The following is a 20,844-nucleotide window of genomic DNA, read 5'->3' on the forward strand; positions in this document are numbered from 1 at the left end:
AAGATTTTTTACTTGAACTATCGGTGACATATTTTATTGCAGCCCAGGTTTCTTTATTTGATTTTGCACTTTTTAATAAGAATTTATCGTGTTCGCGCTTCAATTTTCTAAGTAATGAGCAACAAAAATTCCTGTACCTTTTATAGGTTATTTTAAGAATTTCATTTTGGGGGTCCCTTTTTAAATTAAGATGCAGTTTATCCCGGTGACGGATACAGCGAAGTAGGCCCGGAGTCATCCAGGGCTTAAGAGATTTTTTGCGCCTGGGTACACGGACTTTTTCAGTGTTAGCTTTAATAGCAGATGACAGAATTTCAACAAATCGAGTCGCAGCAGACTCGGCGTCTTGCTTGTTAGTCATAAAAGTAAAATCAGCCAATTCAACATATTTTATAGCTTCACTAAAATTTACTCTTTCAACAATGGAAGGGCACTGAGTATTAGTCCGTTTACTGTTAAGGGATAGATTTATTAGAATAGAGTCGTGATCAGTTACGGTGGAATTTATAACTATAACACTAGTTTGTAAAACAGTTTTAACCATTACATGATCGAGACAATTGCTTAATCGTGTTGGATATGTGTGGCCTGGCAGAAAACCCAATTCGCTGGTTAAATTTAAGTAAGAGTTACTGTTTCTGTCACCGTTTCCAGGTTTTATATCGATATTTATATCACCTATTAAAAATATATTCTTAGATTTTATAGATTTAACAATATCATTCAAAGCATTCAAAAAGCGCTCAGTGTAGTAAAAGGATGGTGATCTATAAATAGCTAAAAGTACAATATCTGGTACTATTTTAGCTAGCAGAAAGTTAGCATCTTTAGGATTAGGTTCTTCAATTTCGCAATTTATATTTTGTTTAGCATAAATTATAATACCGTCATTTTGATTTAAGCACTTTTTTGTGAAATAAGAATTATAATCCCTGAGACTGGGTATGGGTTTATTATCGTTTAACCAGCATTCAGTTAAAATTATTATATCTGGATCAAAGTACAGACGAGCTATATGGGCCAAGAATGCATCAATATTTTTGTAAACGCTACGGATATTTTGTGTTATAATTTTTAGGGAGTTTCCTGATTTTTTTACTAAATCATTACAATTATTTATATCACAACTGTAGGCAGTTGCCACTGTTATATTATCAATATCATTATTTATATTATCAATAAATCTAGCCATTTGTAAAATATTAAGCTTTTTGTCGCAGCTACTCGTGTCTGAGAAATGCTGACATTTTTACAAAGATAAGATCTCGATTTCAACATGATCACTAGACTAAGAATGTATAATTTTTTAGTTATGTAAAATACAATACAATGAACAGAGTATAAGTATGTATATAAAGTAAAACAATAATATAATATATAAAAAAATAAAATAATATCTATAAAAACAATAATTAAGTGCCGGATTTTCACAAACAGGAAAGTTATCGTAGGCCGGCGGAGTTTCCTGGGGGCCTCAAAAAGTCATTGTTTTAGACGAAGTTTATTTAAATCACCCTCACTATCAATTCTAATATGCCGTTTACCTTCATCTTGTCTCAGGTAGGTTCTTCCAAATGAGGTCCAGCAGAATTTATATCCATTTTCCTGAGCAAATGCACGAGCCAGATAATTTAATCGTTTTCCGCAGGGTGATAGACATTCTGAAATAAAAAATGGCTTTGCTGGTCCTTCCAAACTTAAGTGTGCCGTGTTCAATTTGTTAGCAGAATTCATTTTGTTAAATTTGCGTGCCTTTTCAATAATACCATCTTTCAATATAACGCTGCCCAATTCCACAATAATTGCTCCATGTCCAGTTTTACTTTTTGTACGATAAATATCCTTAATATCCTGTTTCTGTATGGGAAAATCAATAACATCTGCAGCTTTTGAAGCAATTTTACATAAACTATCCTTATTTTCACCGGTAATCTTAGGAATATTTCTTAGTTCAAGTTTAGTTGAGGCAGACGTTCGTTCCAGCGACTCGATTTTCTTTTCAAGCTGATCAATATACAGACGATCTTCATTCCTCTGTTTTTCCAACTTCTCGTATTTAGCTTTCATATCTTCGTACTGCTTAGAAACAAAAGCAATGGAGTCTTTTATTTCTGTATTTTGTGTCAAGATTTCTCTCATGGAGGATTGCAAGGAGGTGAATTTACTTTCATTTTGAGAGTTTGCTTTAGCAAGCATATCCTTAATTTCGGTTATGAATTTTTTAATATAGGACTCATCCTGCTTGCGCCTCATAGTTACATTGCTTCGCTCCTCATTAGATAAATCTGATTTTTTATGAAAACTCTTAGCCTTTCTTTATCTTTTTTCGCAATGGAAATGCGCTTTTGGCGTTATTGGACGATGAGTATGTGATGTCATTAATGTCAGAAATTAACAGGAGATGAGTCAAAAGAATTATACGGCGATGGTACTGGAGTAATATCACAATAATTTTCTATAATGCTATTCTGGATGGGCGAATTACCTGGAGTGTTCTCTATGACTGATGGCGATCGATCTCCTTTTTGAGTTCAGTTATCAACATTCGATACCCAAGGCGAAGAGCAAAGAATATAATCTAGGTATAATATGTAAGCATTAGAAGGGATATTCTGCGATACTTCCTTGCTATCATTCTAATCAATATCATCAAGTATTGATAGCTCTCCTTCCATAAAATTTGCATCCGGTGGCAATGGAGACTCTAAAACAAACAACAATTAAAAACACAAGAATTCATATTTTTATATTTAACGTGCCAATATCAAGTTATAAAATTTATAACACATAAAAAAATATATTATACCACAATTAAAACAAATGTATCAAAAATTTAATTAGTACATTATTATAGCCAGATAATTCAAGTGTCTTCTTTATAAAGTTTGTTCGTTGTAAACAGGTGTAAATATAGTTGTATCAGTATACGGCGTACTAAGCAACGTGTAACAATTATCAAACAAAAATGGCAAAATCACACTATATGTAACATAAATAAAGTATATCAATGTAACTTACCATATTCATCCCTGTTTTGGATTATATCACCGATTCCTGAGATATTGCTAATTGTATCATTAGTATTATTCACCTTATTATTGAGAAAATAAAAAAAAATTCGCGCCCTCGCCGTCATTTATCGTATACTGAGCCATAATATACTTGTATCAATGCGTCCCTCCTCACGCCCCGCGAATACTGATACAATGTTATTTGGATCAGTATACAATGTTAGTCCAGTCAAAATAGGCATTTGACTTAGCCAAAATTCGCATAGAGCTGAAAATTGGCAGAGACGTTAAATACATCATTATAAATGAAATGTCAAAAATCCCCTTCGATCCTACTTCTGCAAAAAATTTTATTCAAGGTGAAAAGTATAAAATTAACGTTTTTTCCATTTTTCTCGAAAACAGTTAGTATTATCGTGAAAATAGATCAGACAAAAGTTGTAGATCATACAATTCTCTACAAAAATGGTTCAGTCACTTTTTCTCTTACGACTCACCATTAATAATAATAATAATAATAATAATAATAATAATAATCTTTATTGACATATTTGTAATTACAGAAATCCTATGAAGACTCTGACACCTAAACTAGGCTTTAGTGCCTGTATCTCAGGAGTCAGTGGCTTCTCCCAATATAATTCGTAACAAGTGTCAAGAGAGCTTATTCAAAATTTTACAAGACAATACTTTTTATAGACATTTGTAAATTCCAGATATTACATCTAATTATCTTCTTACACATAATATACTTAAACAAAAATAACATATATTAAAAAAAATGTTTCAGTATAAATTACAATGAATATAATAGGTAATAAAATAGGTACATACACATAAAATACTAAAATACATAAATATACATAATACATAAATATACATAATTATACATTTTACATATGGGTATATGTAACACTAGTATAAATATATAAATTATACACACAATTAATGAATCAAAATAACTAAAATATTATTGTAGCATGTTAGTTAAATAGATCTTCTGTTTCCTCATAATTTAAGGACAAAAGCCAAGTCTTAACAATTGATTTGCAGTCATGTAGTGAAAGAGGGTAGAAATTTAATTTTTTGTTTATTTTATTATATAGAAAGACTGAGAGAAATGCTCGTTGTCGCCTTGCGAAGGTAGTACGGAATTTTGCTGTGGGGAGTACATTTGGTATACAGCGTTTGTTACTGCAAACCTCTGGGTTATAAGGGGTATGGACATGTTGTTTGGCTATTATATTAAAGACGAATAACTGTCTAACACTGAGGAGCTCACACTGTTTATATAAAAGTGTGGTTGAAAATCTGTAGGGTTTGAAAGTCATTACTTTTAGTAAAGATCTGTGGGCTCTTTCAAGCTGAATTAGATGTGACTTGCACGCTCCACCCCACACGCTCACGCAGTATCCAATAACCGATTTTACTAAGGCAAAGTAAACAGTGCGGAGTAGTTCAAATTCCGCGGCATAACGTAATTTTTTGAATGTCCAGATTAGTTTTCGCGTGCGTGCCGTTATAATCTCAATGTGAGGAAGCCAACTCAATTTATTATCTAATTCGATACCGAGGTATTTAATGGTATTGGATTTTGTTATATTAATGCAAGTACAATTGCGCTCAGAGACACATATGTGTATTTTAAGATTAATATCAGTCATATGGGAATTAATAGTTTGGAACTGAATATACGAAGTTTTAGAAATATTTAAAGTAAGTAAATTTTCCCTGAGCCATCTAGCCACCTTCTGCAGTCCGCTTTCGGCAATATTTTGTATCTCGGTCCAGGTGTCCCCATAAAAAACTATAGCCGTATCATCGGCATAGGTAAACAACCTGCAACTAGTTAGGGACATATTACATAGGTCGTTTATGTAAATAAGAAAAAGACTTGGACCAAGAATACTGCCTTGCGGAACTCCAAAAGTTACATTTGCGTCGGAACTAATATAATTATTAATCTTAACCCTTTGCACCCGACCACTAAGGAAATCTTTAAAAATAAGCAGGGCTGAGTCTCTTATTCCAATTCGCTCCAATTTGTCCACAAGTATAGGTATTGAGACGGTATCAAATGCCTTGGCAAGATCGAGGAAGACACCAAGGCACTTTTGTTTCCTGTCAAGTTTTTCTGTGACAAACTCAATCAAGCTACCCACAGCGTCTTCTGTTGACATACCCATTCTGAAACCAAATTGTGAGCTGGACAGAATATTGTACCGATTTAAAAACTGTATTAACCTCACGTTAAGCATCTTTTCTAGGATTTTTGATAGTGCTGTAAGCACAGAAATCGGTCTGTAGTTTGCAACACAATCCCGTGCCCCACCCTTGTGAACAGGAGTAATGAGAGACCTTTTAAAGACTTTTGGAAAGCAGCCTTCCCTAAAACATGTCTGAAACAAGATAGTAAGCGGCGATACAATGACATGTCTTACCATTTTTAGAAATCGAGCTGGTATAGAGTCCCAACCAGTGGCACAATCATTTTTTAAGCTTAAGATGAGAGATTCCACCTCAACCTCATCTGGTGGCATTAGTACGAAGGAGTTAGTCAAGCAATTAGATCTTGTACATATGTAGTTATACTTACACCCTGTAAGTTTTTCAGCTAGCTCTCTACCAACATTAGAAAAATAACTATTTATGTCCTCAACCGCATCCAATGCGTTACAATTCCTAATTAACTCATCGGCAGAAGATTTTTTACTTGAACTATCGGTGACATATTTTATTGCAGCCCAGGTTTCTTTATTTGATTTTGCACTTTTTAATAAGAATTTATCGTGTTCGCGCTTCAATTTTCTAAGTAATGAGCAACAAAAATTCCTGTACCTTTTATAGGTTATTTTAAGAATTTCATTTTGGGGGTCCCTTTTTAAATTAAGATGCAGTTTATCCCGGTGACGGATACAGCGAAGTAGGCCCGGAGTCATCCAGGGCTTAAGAGATTTTTTGCGCCTGGGTACACGGACTTTTTCAGTGTTAGCTTTAATAGCAGATGACAGAATTTCAACAAATCGAGTCGCAGCAGACTCGGCGTCTTGCTTGTTAGTCATAAAAGTAAAATCAGCCAATTCAACATATTTTATAGCTTCACTAAAATTTACTCTTTCAACAATGGAAGGGCACTGAGTATTAGTCCGTTTACTGTTAAGGGATAGATTTATTAGAATAGAGTCGTGATCAGTTACGGTGGAATTTATAACTATAACACTAGTTTGTAAAACAGTTTTAACCATTACATGATCGAGACAATTGCTTAATCGTGTTGGATATGTGTGGCCTGGCAGAAAACCCAATTCGCTGGTTAAATTTAAGTAAGAGTTACTGTTTCTGTCACCGTTTCCAGGTTTTATATCGATATTTATATCACCTATTAAAAATATATTCTTAGATTTTATAGATTTAACAATATCATTCAAAGCATTCAAAAAGCGCTCAGTGTAGTAAAAGGATGGTGATCTATAAATAGCTAAAAGTACAATATCTGGTACTATTTTAGCTAGCAGAAAGTTAGCATCTTTAGGATTAGGTTCTTCAATTTCGCAATTTATATTTTGTTTAGCATAAATTATAATACCGTCATTTTGATTTAAGCACTTTTTTGTGAAATAAGAATTATAATCCCTGAGACTGGGTATGGGTTTATTATCGTTTAACCAGCATTCAGTTAAAATTATTATATCTGGATCAAAGTACAGACGAGCTATATGGGCCAAGAATGCATCAATATTTTTGTAAACGCTACGGATATTTTGTGTTATAATTTTTAGGGAGTTTCCTGATTTTTTTACTAAATCATTACAATTATTTATATCACAACTGTAGGCAGTTGCCACTGTTATATTATCAATATCATTATTTATATTATCAATAAATCTAGCCATTTGTAAAATATTAAGCTTTTTGTCGCAGCTACTCGTGTCTGAGAAATGCTGACATTTTTACAAAGATAAGATCTCGATTTCAACATGATCACTAGACTAAGAATGTATAATTTTTTAGTTATGTAAAATACAATACAATGAACAGAGTATAAGTATGTATATAAAGTAAAACAATAATATAATATATAAAAAAATAAAATAATATCTATAAAAACAATAATTAAGTGCTGGATTTTCACAAACAGGAAAGTTATCGTAGGCCGGCGGAGTTTCCTGGGGGCCTCAAAAAGTCATTGTTTTAGACGAAGTTTATTTAAATCACCCTCACTATCAATTCTAATATGCCGTTTACCTTCATCTTGTCTCAGGTAGGTTCTTCCAAATGAGGTCCAGCAGAATTTATATCCATTTTCCTGAGCAAATGCACGAGCCAGATAATTTAATCGTTTTCCGCAGGGTGATAGACATTCTGAAATAAAAAATGGCTTTGCTGGTCCTTCCAAACTTAAGTGTGCCGTGTTCAATTTGTTAGCAGAATTCATTTTGTTAAATTTGCGTGCCTTTTCAATAATACCATCTTTCAATATAACGCTGCCCAATTCCACAATAATTGCTCCATGTCCAGTTTTACTTTTTGTACGATAAATATCCTTAATATCCTGTTTCTGTATGGGAAAATCAATAACATCTGCAGCTTTTGAAGCAATTTTACATAAACTATCCTTATTTTCACCGGTAATCTTAGGAATATTTCTTAGTTCAAGTTTAGTTGAGGCAGACGTTCGTTCCAGCGACTCGATTTTCTTTTCAAGCTGATCAATATACAGACGATCTTCATTCCTCTGTTTTTCCAACTTCTCGTATTTAGCTTTCATATCTTCGTACTGCTTAGAAACAAAAGCAATGGAGTCTTTTATTTCTGTATTTTGTGTCAAGATTTCTCTCATGGAGGATTGCAAGGAGGTGAATTTACTTTCATTTTGAGAGTTTGCTTTAGCAAGCATATCCTTAATTTCGGTTATGAATTTTTTAATATAGGACTCATCCTGCTTGCGCCTCATAGTTACATTGCTTCGCTCCTCATTAGATAAATCTGGCGCGGAGCCCGAAAAAGAAGCTTTCGGCGCGTTCAACCTAGCTTCCTTTAAGTCTTCGGGAGTGGGGGTGCTGGGAGGTGTGCGCTTAAGAGGCATATTTCTGACAAAAGATGACACCAGAGTACACGAAAAAATAAACTTGGACCAGCCCCCTATAAATTTCCGCTACCCGCTATCGCTTATGAATTACGGCAACTTACAAAGCTTGCGTATCGATGATGCGCGCAGACGGAGCGTACAACTTAAGCTGTCTCACAAGTGTTGTCCCGTTCGCACAGATGCACTTACTGCAACGCAACTCATGCGCTCCTGGTACACACCTTAATTTATTCGCACGGAATTTATTTTTAATTTGATTTTTAAGTTATAAAACAAATAGAATGCACACGTCTAAACGCTTCCGCGGTCCAGGGGGGAGAGGACCATTCATGAGATATCGCGGTTTTAATCATTAGAAAATTCATATTCTACATAATCCCTACTAATATTATAAATGCGAAAGTAACTCTGTCTGTCTGTCTGTCTGTCTGTTACCTTTTCACGCCTAAACCGCTGAATCGATTTTGATGAATTTTGGTATAGAGATAGATGGAACCTTTTGAAAGGACATAGGGTACTTTTTATCCAGATCCCGATCCCGATCCCGGAATTATACGGGTGGAAACGCAGAGTGCAGTTGTGTATCGTATATCCCTACTAAATGAATTTTGGTATAGAGATAGATGGAACCTTGGAAAAGGACAAAGGCAACCTTTTATCCCGATCCCGATCCCGATCCCGTAATTATGCGAGTGATAGATAACGCAGGGTGCAGTTATGTATCGTATATGCCTACTAAATGAATTTTGGTATAGAGATAGATGGAACCTTGGGGAAAGACATAGACAGTCTGTCTGTTTCGTTTTCACGCCTAAACCGCTGAACCGATTTTGATGAATTTTGGTATAGAGATAGATGGAACCTTGGGAAAGGACATCTTTACTTTTTATCCCGATCCCGATCCCGGAATTATGCGGGTGAAAACGCGGGGTGCAGTTATGTATCGCATAATTCAAATACTCCTAGCCAGCTTTTAGAATACTTTCTGCCTGACATGTCCATCAGGCCCATCGGCCTATACACTATGAATGTGTGAGTGTGACGATGCATGGTGTGGTGTGGCGGGGCTGGCGGGCGCGGGCGCGCTGCGCGGCGCGGCGGCAAAGACGTGCGGGGGACGCGGATGGCTCGGTGGGAGGAGTGTAGATCACAAAGTATGCTTACCCGAACGGGCAGACACGTGAGGGCAGACGTCGTTGGCGGACGCATGCGATATCTACAATTTTGAGCTGCAACGTATTCGCTTTCTTTACGTTTTCATTGGTGTTTAGGGTTTCTTGGATAAGCATTTTGTGTTATTTACTTAGTTGTTTTGGTTGTTATTATTAGTTTAGCATAAGTTAGTAGTAGGTAGAATTATAGTTAATAGGTAAAATAAATACTTTAATTCATTTTTTAGGATAGGTATAAAATTGTAGTAGATTAGTAGGCAGGTTTTTTTAAGTTTTTTCACATTTAGTAAGTAGTTACGGTACCTAAGAAGGTCAGCATAGTTTTTATTGAGTAGTAATAGGTAAGTAATGTTGTTTTGTGAATAAAATAGTTCCAGTAGTTTCGCATATAATTTTATCGATTCATTTTGTTTTTATTCCATGTGGATAGTATATTTTTTTAACATTTAGTTTTAGTTTAGCAATTCGTTTTGTTTTTGTTTTATTTCATGTGTATAAGTACCTACCTTAAGTATAGTTTCGTACTCAGTACCTTTAACTAAATTTTTTTGTCAGCTAAAGAATTTTTTTTTGCATAAGTACTTACCTGTTTTTATTACTTTAGGTAGGTAACTGGTTAAGTAATATGCCTCGCAAGCGTAAATCTAATTTAGCGCGTAGCTCTAAAAGAGCTCGAACTACGCAAGTAGCTAGATCCCAAGAATCTGAGGAGCAGACTCAGGCCCGGCAGATTTTAGATGCTGAGCGACACGCAACGCAAAGAGCTGCCGAAACCTATGAACAGACTCAGGCCCGGCAGATTATAGATGCTGAGCGACACGCAACGCAAAGAGCTGCCTAGACCTATGAACAGACTCAGGCCCGGCAGATTTTAGATGCTGAGCGACACGCATCATTGATAGCTGCAGAGATGCCAGAAGAATCCCAAAGACGACGTGTGTTAAATGCTGAACGGCAGTCAGAAAGGAGAAATGCGTTTACAATGTATACATGGGGAGCATTCCACAATGGTGCTTTTGATTATGACCCATCGATTGAGTATAATAACCATCGATTACTTCTCATAGGTGGAATGGATAAAAAATGTATACATTGTGAAGCACTCAAGTGGAAAGAAGAAACTCCGGGTATGTGTTGTTCTGGTGGCAAGGTTTCAATTCCAATACTTGGAGAACCAGAGGAACCATTGAAGTCTTTACTTTTAGGTGATAACAACGAATCGCGGCGTTTTTTAATCAAAATAAGGAAATATAATTCATGCTTTCAAATGACGTCATTTGGTGTAGAAAATGAGGTGGTTATGCCTGGGTTTTCATCTACTTTTACAATCCAAGGTCAAATCTATCATAGGATTGGTTCTTTGCTTCCTACAAATAATGAGCAATCAAAATTTTTACAGATTTATTTTATGGGAAATGAAAACGACGAGGTTGACCGCAGGTGTCAAAACATTCAATTAGTAGAAAAGGATATTGTCTTAAAGATTCAGAGAATGTTGCATGAACATAACCGCCTAATAAACACTTTCACAACAGCCTTAGAAAGAATGCCGGGAGATGATTATAAGTTGGTGATTCACCCAGATCGTACACCAAGTGGGGAACACGAAAGACGATATAATGCACCTTTAATAAATGAAGTCGCAGCCATGGTTTGTGGTGAACAGTTTGCTTCCCGTGATATAGTTTTACATGCCCGTGATAACACACTAACTAGGGTGCCGGATACACATAAATTTTACGATGCGTTACAATATCCGCTAATATTTAGCAAAGGGCAAGAAGGGTATCACTTTCAAATTCCACAAGTCGATCCTGTAACTGGCCTGCCCTTGCCTAACAAAAAGGTATCATGTATGGACTTTTATGCCTTTCATATCATGATTAGAGAAAATGATTTTAATATTATATCACGATGCAGGCAACTGGCCAATCAGTTTTATGTTGATATGTACGTTAAGGTAGAAAGTGAACGATTACGATACATAACATTAAATCAAACTAAATTAAGAGCAGAAAATTATATCCACCTTCAAGACGCAGTAGCGAATGACGCTAATCTAAATCCAAATGATATTGGTAGAATGATAATTTTACCGTCTTCATTTGTAAATAGTCCGAGGTACTTACACGAATATACTCAGGATGCGTTTGCTTATGTACGTACATATGGTCGCCCTGACTTATTCGTTACGTTTACTTGCAACCCAGCATGGCCGGAAATAGTAAATGAATTAATGCCGGGTCAAAGCGCGATTGATAGGCATGATGTAGTCGCAAGAGTTTTTAGGTTGAAAGTTAAAAAACTTATGTCTGTTATTTCCAAAGGCAGAATATTTGGAGAAGTGATCTGCTTTATGTATTCCATAGAGTGGCAGAAGCGTGGCCTACCACATGTCCACATATTATTGTGGTTAAAAGACAAGTTGAGACCCGATCAAATTGATAATATTATCAGCGCAGAAATACCCGATCCAAGCACTGACAAGACACTTCATGATATTATAGTTAAAAACATGATTCATGGTCCATGTGGACCTGAAAATCCTCAGTGCCCTTGCATGAAAGATGGAAAATGCACAAAGAAATTTCCTCGCAAATTACACAAAGACACTGTCCACAGTGAAAACGGATACCCACTCTATCGTAGAAGAGCACCAGCAGACGGAGGTCGAACGGCATCTGTGAAACTACGAAATGGGAGTTACGTCACTATTGATAATAGTTGGGTGGTCCCTTATTCCGCTATTCTATTAAAAATATTTAACGCCCATATAAATGTTGAGGCTTGCAGTTCAGTGCGCGCTATCAAATATATCTGCAAATATATTAACAAAGGCAGTGACCAAGCTATTTTCAATTTTAGGAGCACAGAGCTTGCAAATCGCGTAAATGAAGTACATACATATCAATCTGGTCGTTATGTTAGCAGCAACGAAGCCGTGTGGCGGTTATTAGGGTTCCCGTTGCACGAAAGGCACCCCACCGTTACACATCTAAGTGTACACTTAGAGAACGGTGAACGAGTTTATTTTACAGAAGATAATTTCCACGAGCGACTATCTACTCGACCAAAAACCACCCTTACAGCTTTTTTTGAACTTTGCATAAGAGATGAGTTTGCAAGAACTCTTATGTATGCTGAGGTACCGAGATATTACACATGGGACGCAACCAGAAAAACTTGGAAACGCCGAATTCAAGGAACTTCGGTTCAGAACTGGCCTGGTGTCAAATCTGGAGATGCCTTAGGACGGGTTTACACAGTCCATGTTACTAACATGGAATGTTTTTGTTTAAGGATGCTTCTACACCATGTGCGTGGGCCAACCTCTTTCAATGATCTCAAAAAATACAACAATCAAGAATTTTCAACATTTCGAGAGGCATGTGAGGCAAGAGGATTATTGGAGGATGACAATCATTGGAATATAACACTGGAAGAGACTGCACAATGTAGATCAGCGGCCAAGGTGAGAATGCTTTTTGCTATACTAATAGCGACATGTGGGCTTTCAAACCCTCAACAACTGTGGGAAAGGTACAAAATTCAAATGGCCGACGATATTTTACACAGAGTACAACATCATAATCCAAACGTTACATACAATGATTTCATTTTTAATGAAGCCCTAACAAAGATAGAAGACCAAGTCATAACTATAACTGGGAAAGATTTGTCAGATTTTGGGTTGAGCAGGCCGCAAAGAACTGGGGAAGTTTGCAGTGATATAATAAGAGAATTGAGTTACGATGCTGCTTCTTTACAACAACAAATAACTGAGTCTGTTCCGCGTCTAAATCCAGAACAAAGATTAGTTTTTGAGAATGTTGTGCAAAAAATCGAAAGTGGCGAAGGTGGTTTATTCTTTTTGGATGCGCCAGGAGGCACGGGTAAAACATTTCTTTTAAATTTACTTTTAGCCCAAATTCGTAAAGATAAAGGAGTTGCTGTTGCTGTAGCTTCTTCTGGAATAGCAGCTACGTTACTTAATGGTGGCCGAACGGCACATTCAGTACTTAAACTGCCATTGAACTTAGCTTATGAGGAAATGCCAGTTTGTAACATTACTAAAAATAGTGACCGTGGACGAATGTTACAGCAATGTAAGCTGTTGGTTTGGGATGAATGTACCATGTCCCACAAAAGAGCGATAGAAGCACTAGATCGGACCATAAAAGATATTAAGAGTAACCAAAGTATCATGGGTGGTATGGTGGTACTTTTAGCTGGCGATTTTAGACAGACTCTGCCGGTAATTACTAGAGGCACGCCGGCAGATGAAATAAATGCATGTTTAAAAGCGTCTCCATTATGGGTGCATGTAAAAAATTTTTGTCTGACTACAAATATGCGAGTACAACTGCACAGTGATACACAATTGGTGCAATATGCGGATGCTCTTCTGAAAATCGGAGAAGACCGTATGGAAACAAATAGTGACGGAATGATTACATTGAATCGTGAATTTTGTAATGTTGTCTGTAACATGGATGACTTAAAGAACAACGTCTATCCCGATCTTGCAACCAATATGAAGAACAGACAATGGCTGTGCGAAAGGGCAATTTTAGCACCGACAAACGAAGTAGTGGGGCAGATCAACGAACAAATCATGTCAGATGTGGAAGGTGATTTTGTTGAGTATCTGTCCGTAAACAATGTCATGGACACTGAGCAAGTGACATCGTTCCCTGTAGAATTTCTTAACTCCTTAGAATTATCGGGGGTGCCTTCCCATAAGTTGAGGCTAAAAGTAGGTGTCCCGGTCCTGTTGATGCGAAATCTTGACGCACCAAGAATGTGTAATGGCACACGTCTACAAATTACACACCTGGGACGCAATATTGTGAGAGCAATAATTATGACAGGAACAGCAAAGGGAGAAGAAGTGTTAATTCCCCGTATTCCAATAATCCCTACCGATTTGCCATTCCAATTCAAAAGAGTACAATTTCCCCTGAAAGCAGCATTCGCTATGACGATAAACAAAGCTCAAGGACAGACACTCAAAGTAGCTGGTGTTCATTTAGAAAAAAACTGTTTCTCCCATGGGCAACTGTATGTGGCGTGCTCACGAGTATCGAGTCCACAAAACCTACATGTTTTGACCAAAGAAGGAAAAACAAAAAATGTCGTATACAAAAACGTATTAAACTAAGTTAAGTCAGGGATCAGGGTCAGGAAAAGTCTACCTATGTTAATCTCAATAATTCAATGTGCCGGCTTCATTAGAATCGTTTCATTATAGTTTCAGAGCCTATTCAGTCCAAACAAATTTACACGAAGTAGTAGTTCTACGCAGACGAAGTCGCGGGTAACAGCTAGTATAATATATTGTTGTAATATCTCGCGAACTAAAAGACACGTGTGTTCCCACTTCGAGATTCGTCCGTGAAAGCATTCCTGCGCAAACTTTGATAGTCTTAAATTAACCGCCGATACGATTCGCTTCATCGAGATCGTCACGTCAATACCTGATCTCGAGTCGAGTACAATATTTACTAATTAACTGTTAGAAGTAAGATACAAATTAATATATATTTCCAGGAGCTCTTCGAGCTGGTTCTACTCGAGGTGTTCCCCGAGCTGAAGCGTTACCACACTACCTCCTCGATCGAAGCCAAAGCCTTCCGACAATAGTTAAGGCAACCGAAATCATTTGCTTCGATAAACGCTCGATCTCATCTCGTGACTTCGAACCTTTCATATTATTGTTATATTTTTTATTTGACCTCGGATTACTTTTAGGAACATTCCATAGATGTAGCGGGAGATAGAGGCTGTAATCTGTATATTTCTTGATGGAGCCGTCACTTTATAACTCGTATCGTTATAATATATTTGTGAGTTGTCAGACATTACGAGTATCTCTACATAGTAGTTTCTCATTGATTTCTAATTCAGCCCTCGACGTATACCTGACTGTTATTTTATATTTATTGTAAGCATTAAAACGATGCGAAATTAGGGATCAAGTTTGTTTTCTTTGTGGTGCAAACGTTCGTGGATTTTCTTTCACTGTCACTTTCGAAAGAGCGCCGAACAAATGTTAGGAACGCACTAGACATACTATATTTATTTTTGTAAGACGACTGTTATTTTATTATTTGTACTCTCGTATACTATTGTAAATAATCGTATTATGTATACCTCATTACTTTAAGGTGGTAAATGGCCTAGTTGACAATATTTTCCACTATTTATTTTGAAAACTAAATCACTCTTCTTTTGTTTCGTGTGAAGATTCGTGGCCTCCGAAACGTGTAACTGCAATAGTGGGACGTATAAAACTAATTTATTTTTTATGAATAAGACAAAAGATCTGTTTTAAGCGTGATTTAATATTTTTTTAAATATCGACGTATACAGTATTTACTAATATTTAAAAGCTTCGAGTTTGAATAAGACTCGTTTGGAGCAGTCATGTCGATTATATTATTAATTTGGACAAATAGAGTGAGGACGCAGTGTTCACTTGAAGACCTCGCTATAAATATTGAAGCACAATGCTATTTGTGAGATAAATAATAAACGACGTGTAATGCGAATCAAGGTTTATTGGTGACTGACGCACAGCACACTACAATGGTACATTTAGGTATCTCAATGTGTGCGCACGCACACACGCGCTTCACTCATACACTACATAATCTCCACCCTTATTTGACACAACTGTTACTAAAAAAATAAACTTACATTAACTAATTACTTACTTAGATCTATTACAGGTAAGCCTATCTTATTGTCTAACAATTATATAAACCAACACCATACTTATTACTAAACTTAGGTAAATTATAAATGACTACTAGTAAATCAAAACTTATAATTAGGTGGATTGTTTAATCGACATTGTCGAAAACAACGAGGTTGAACCGGTTCAGGGGTAGGTGTTGAAGCCTGATAGGTACCCGGGCTCTGGTGCTCCCTACTCTCAAAGAATTCATCCTGCCCACCGCTGTTAGGAGAAACGGAAACTGTCGCGGGCGTCATCGGCGTCACTGGCGTCTCGGGGGTTCTCGGTGAATCGCCCCTTGACCTATTGCTTGGACTGGGATCTCCAGGCTCCGCGGTTGGCGCTTCATCGTGCCCACTTGGCTGTGTCGGAATAGAAGGGCCGATCAATGAACTCCGTATTCGTCTCTTTAGTTGATCGATGTGTTTATGTGTTACCCTGCCTAAAGCATCTACAATCCTATAATCCGTAATACCTATCCTTTCCTCTACTGTTCCCGGCACCCATCTTTCTCTTCCCCCGCCTTGACGTAACCAAACCCCTTCCCCCTTGCCTAGCTGACGTGTCCCTTTCGGCCCCTGGTCCCTTTGGCGACTTTGTGCCGTTTTAATTATCCTTTTAACAGTACGAACTGCATTCTCTGCCGCCCCATTCGATGCCGGGTGGTATGGCGCTGAAAAAATGTGCTCGATACCGTTACTATTTAAAAATTGTGCAAATTCCTGACTTGTATATGGTGGCCCATTGTCACAGACGATTTGTTTAGGCAAACCGTATCTTGCGAAGACGTCACTAAGTACTTTAACCGTATAACCCGCTGCTGTACTTGGCACTTGGCTAACCTCAATCCACTGAAAAGTTTCCCTGCTATCGGTCCTAAAAAGTCCATGTGTATACGTGACCAAGGCTTATCCGGCCATGGCCAAGGACACGGCGCATGTCGCGGTGGCATATCCGCCTCCACTGCGCATACCCCGCACCCCCGGCACATAGCTTCTATGGCCTCGTCCATCCCTGGCCACCACACATAGCTTCTCGCAAAAGCTTTGGTTTTTACGATCCCCATATGAGCCTCATGTAACACTGTAAGTACCTTTTCCCTACAAGACTCCGGAATTACCACCCTATGTCCCCATAAGATGCACCCCAGTTCCTCATACAATTCTTGCTTACGATTATAATAAGGTTGTAATGTCTTGATTTCACAATCAGTTGGCCACTCCGTACGTATATACCTTATTATTCTGCCTAACAAGTGGTCCCGACCCGTTTGTTTTTTAATTTCATTATAATCTAATAAAACAGCGTTTTGTGCGAAATGCAAAAAAAGTTTGCTCCGGTACCTGCCTTGTTTGTTTGTCTACTGCGCTCGCCGCGGGCCAACGTGACAACCCGTCCGCTCCATTCTGTTTTGATGGGATGTATTCTATCGTGTAGGTATATGCGGACAGCTTAATCGCCCACCGCTGCAACCGGCTAGCGGTCATCGATGGAATACCTTGTTTGGGACCGAAAATTGTCACTAAAGGCTTATGGTCGGTGCGTACTGCGTAGCGTAAAGGACCTCCCATACAGATACTGGTGCAATTTTTCGAAACAGTAAACAATAGCTAAAGCTTCTCGCTCTATTTGTGAGTAATGTTTTTCTGCCGCGGTGAGTGCGCGGGATACATACACTACGGGCCGTTCTCGCCTACCTGAGTCGCCACTACTGCTATCCCCCTCACACCACTGCGTGAGCACGCCGCCTATACCACGAGCGCTTGCGTCACAAGTTAAGAACAATGGTTTATGCGGATCATAGTGGGCCAGTACGTCTGCGCTAATTAAAATATTCTTAATGTTTTTGAACGCTTTTTCGCACTCTCTATTCCAGTGCCACTCCGCGCCTGTTTTTAACAGGTTGTACAGTAGGGCGAGTGTAGCGCTCAAATTATTAATGAACTTGGCATAAAAATTAATTGTGCCTAAGAATGCCCTCAGATCCGTTACGTTATTGGGACGGGGAATATTTATTATTCCCGTAATTTTCTCGGGATCGACTCTTATTCCATCTGCCGATATTAAGTATCCTAAATATTTTACCTCACTCATCATAAATGAACATTTACTTTTCTTAAGCCTCATTCCATTATTTAATAAGCGTTGTAACACTCTTTCTAGAATTGCTAAATGTTCTTGTATATTAGACGTTCCGATGATTACATCATCTAAAAATACCCCTGTGTTGGGAATATCGTTGAAAAGATTTGTCATTATCCGTTGAAAAATACCGGGGCTGGAGGATAACCCGTATACTAATCTTTTGTACTTATATAAACCCTTGTGTGTGTTGATGACTGTTAAGTTATCAGGGTCGTTGAGTTCAATCTGGTTGTAAGCCTGCGATAAATCGATTTTTGAGAAAATCCTAGCACCGTTTAATCTCACCAATAGATCATCAATGCGCGGCAACGGGAACCTATCAACTACCAGAACCGGATTTAGTGTTACTTTATAATCGAAACACATACGGAGTTCATTGTCAGCCTTACGCACAAGAACGAGGGGAGTCGCCCAGTCCGCGCTCTCCACCGGCTCGATGACGCCGGCGCGCAGCATGCCCTCCAGCTCGTCGTCGAGCCGCTCGCGCAGCGCGTAGGGCACCGGCCGCGCGCGGCAGAACACCGGCACCGCCCCCTCGCGCACCCGCAGCCTGGCTACCCCTCCCGTGAACCGGCCCAATCCCTCTGAAAACAACTCGCTATGCCTGGAAAGTAATTGTGACAAGTTATTCCCATTACTTGAAATTTTCTGCTCTAAACCGGCCGTTATAATATTTTGTTTATACATAGGTACTTTAATTGCCAATTCTGATAACCATTGACGGCCCAAAATCGAAGTCGTACCGCCATTGATTATAAACATCTCCATATTTTTACTTTTGTCCCCCACACATTTATTTACACCTAACGGTTTAATTAAAGAACCATCAATAAATTTAAAAACAAAATTAGTTTTTTCTATAGGTCTGTTCCAAAAGTATTTGTCGTATTTCTCCTTACTTATACAAGTGTCTTGGTCAAGGACCCTGTATCAATTTCCATTGATAACGACTTATTATCAATTATCACTACAACACTTACCGGCTTATAACTATTAAAACTTAGCTGATGTAGCTCCTCCACTTGCCAGTCCTCCTCGTCCGAGGTTGATGGAGGTTCATCATCTCCCGACCACTCAGGAAAAACCATCCCCTCCGACGATGCTTCGTCCATGGTTCGTACATGGGCTACCATGTTGCTGTGTTTTCCTCCTCGCGATCCTCGTGGCCCCCCATTATTCAATGGGCACACACGACGTAAATGCCCGCGCTGCTTACATCTCCCGCAGATAAAGCGTCGGTAGCGACACTCATCGCTGCCGTGTCCCGCGGCTCCGCACGCATAACAATTGTATCTTGAGTCACCCTGTCCTTTCCGATCCGGCCCCGACGACGCTGCCGGTGCGCGTGCGCCCCCTCGCCCCCAGTGGCCCGGTCCGCTCCGCCGCGCGGAGTGCGCGTTCACGGCGTTCAGCGCACTAGCCGCGCTGCCGGTCTCGCTGCCGCCACCCGGGTCGGTCACGCCACCCGTCGTCTTTTGTTCCACCGCCGCTGCATCTTTTTCTGCCGCTTCCATTGCACAGGCTATGGTTACTGCTTTTCCATACACCAGATTCTCTTCCGCGAATAACCTTTGTCTGATTAATTCACTCCGCAACCCACAAATCAGCTGATCTCTTAGGTTATCTTCTAAAGCAGTTTTAAATTCGCAATATTTGGCCATTTTCTTCAACTCCGAGATATATTGCGATATCGACTCACCCGCATTTTGTCGCCTCTGTCGAAAATGATACCTTTGCGATATAAATGATGGTTTCGGTTGTAAATGGTTTTTAATCACGCTTACGACTTCTGTGTAGGTTTTTGAGCTTGGTAAATCTGGACTAGTCAAATTACTTAATAATTCATAAGACTCATCTCCCATAGCCGCGATTAAAGTGGGTAGCCACAAATCTGTTTTGACCTCATTCATTTTGAAGAACATCTCCGCTCTTTCGATATACAAAGTCCAATTTCCAATCCTTACATTAAATTCCGTCAATTTCCCGATCGGCATTTTGTCTAGAAACTATTAACTTTTTACGAAAACCAATCCTCGTCGCCACTGAGATAAATTATTATTTATTTATTTATTCAGATAAAATAATCCATCATTATGTTAGCATAAACTTACGGACTAGTGTTAGTATATTATTATTAAAAAGCTAAACATAAAAACATATAAACCCATGAATCATTCTATGCATACACTCGTCGATCTGAACCGACAAGTGTACGCACAAAATGCTTCATGATAGGCGAAGACAGGTTATCTGCCACAGTCTTCAAGATGCTATTCCGACAGCCCCGCACCCGGCTCAAAAGAGATCTTGTTTTAATTCTAATAATAGCCCAGAAGTCATTTGTACGGGCTTCGGCGAACATCTCCGAAGCACTGCAGAAACGAGGCAGTCCCAAGAGCATCCTAAACGCATTATTGTATTGAAAACGCATGGCAGTTAGCGATCTGACAGTACAGTCGACCCATAGACTACTCGTGTAAAAGTTTTGACAAAACGCCTTGAAAAGGGTGATTTTCACTTGTTTACTACAACGAGCAAATCTACGAGCCAACATGTTACCTCTGGCCGCCACTGCCTGCGTTCCCGTTTTATATCGATATTATCTTTTAGATTTTCAGATAGCATATGCCCAAGATATTTAAATTCCTTCACTCTCTCGATGCCGAGACTATTTAGAGAGATATTATG

General features: G+C 38.5%; 2 protein-coding genes across 2 annotated transcripts; both read right to left on the reverse strand.

Moving 5' to 3' along the window:
• Window positions 1-1,334: 1,334 nt before the first annotated feature.
• Window positions 1,335-8,424, reverse strand: LOC125062018. The gene is made up of 2 exons (XM_047667630.1): window positions 7,998-8,424; window positions 1,335-2,285 (listed from the first exon to the last, which is right to left on the reverse strand). Exons 1-2 carry the CDS (start codon window positions 8,095-8,097, stop codon window positions 1,483-1,485), a joined length of 903 nt encoding a protein of 300 aa, XP_047523586.1. The 5' UTR covers window positions 8,098-8,424; the 3' UTR covers window positions 1,335-1,482.
• Window positions 8,425-18,376: 9,952 nt separating this feature from the next.
• On the reverse strand, window positions 18,377-20,190 carry LOC125062003. The gene is made up of 3 exons (XM_047667618.1): window positions 19,516-20,190; window positions 18,525-18,760; window positions 18,377-18,393 (listed from the first exon to the last, which is right to left on the reverse strand). Exons 1-3 carry the CDS (start codon window positions 20,148-20,150, stop codon window positions 18,377-18,379), a joined length of 888 nt encoding a protein of 295 aa, XP_047523574.1. The 5' UTR covers window positions 20,151-20,190.
• Window positions 20,191-20,844: the final 654 nt, after the last annotated feature.

This window comes from Pieris napi, chromosome W (genome assembly GCF_905475465.1).
Source record: "Pieris napi chromosome W, ilPieNapi1.2, whole genome shotgun sequence".
Classification (NCBI taxonomy): Eukaryota; Metazoa; Arthropoda; class Insecta; order Lepidoptera; family Pieridae; genus Pieris; species Pieris napi.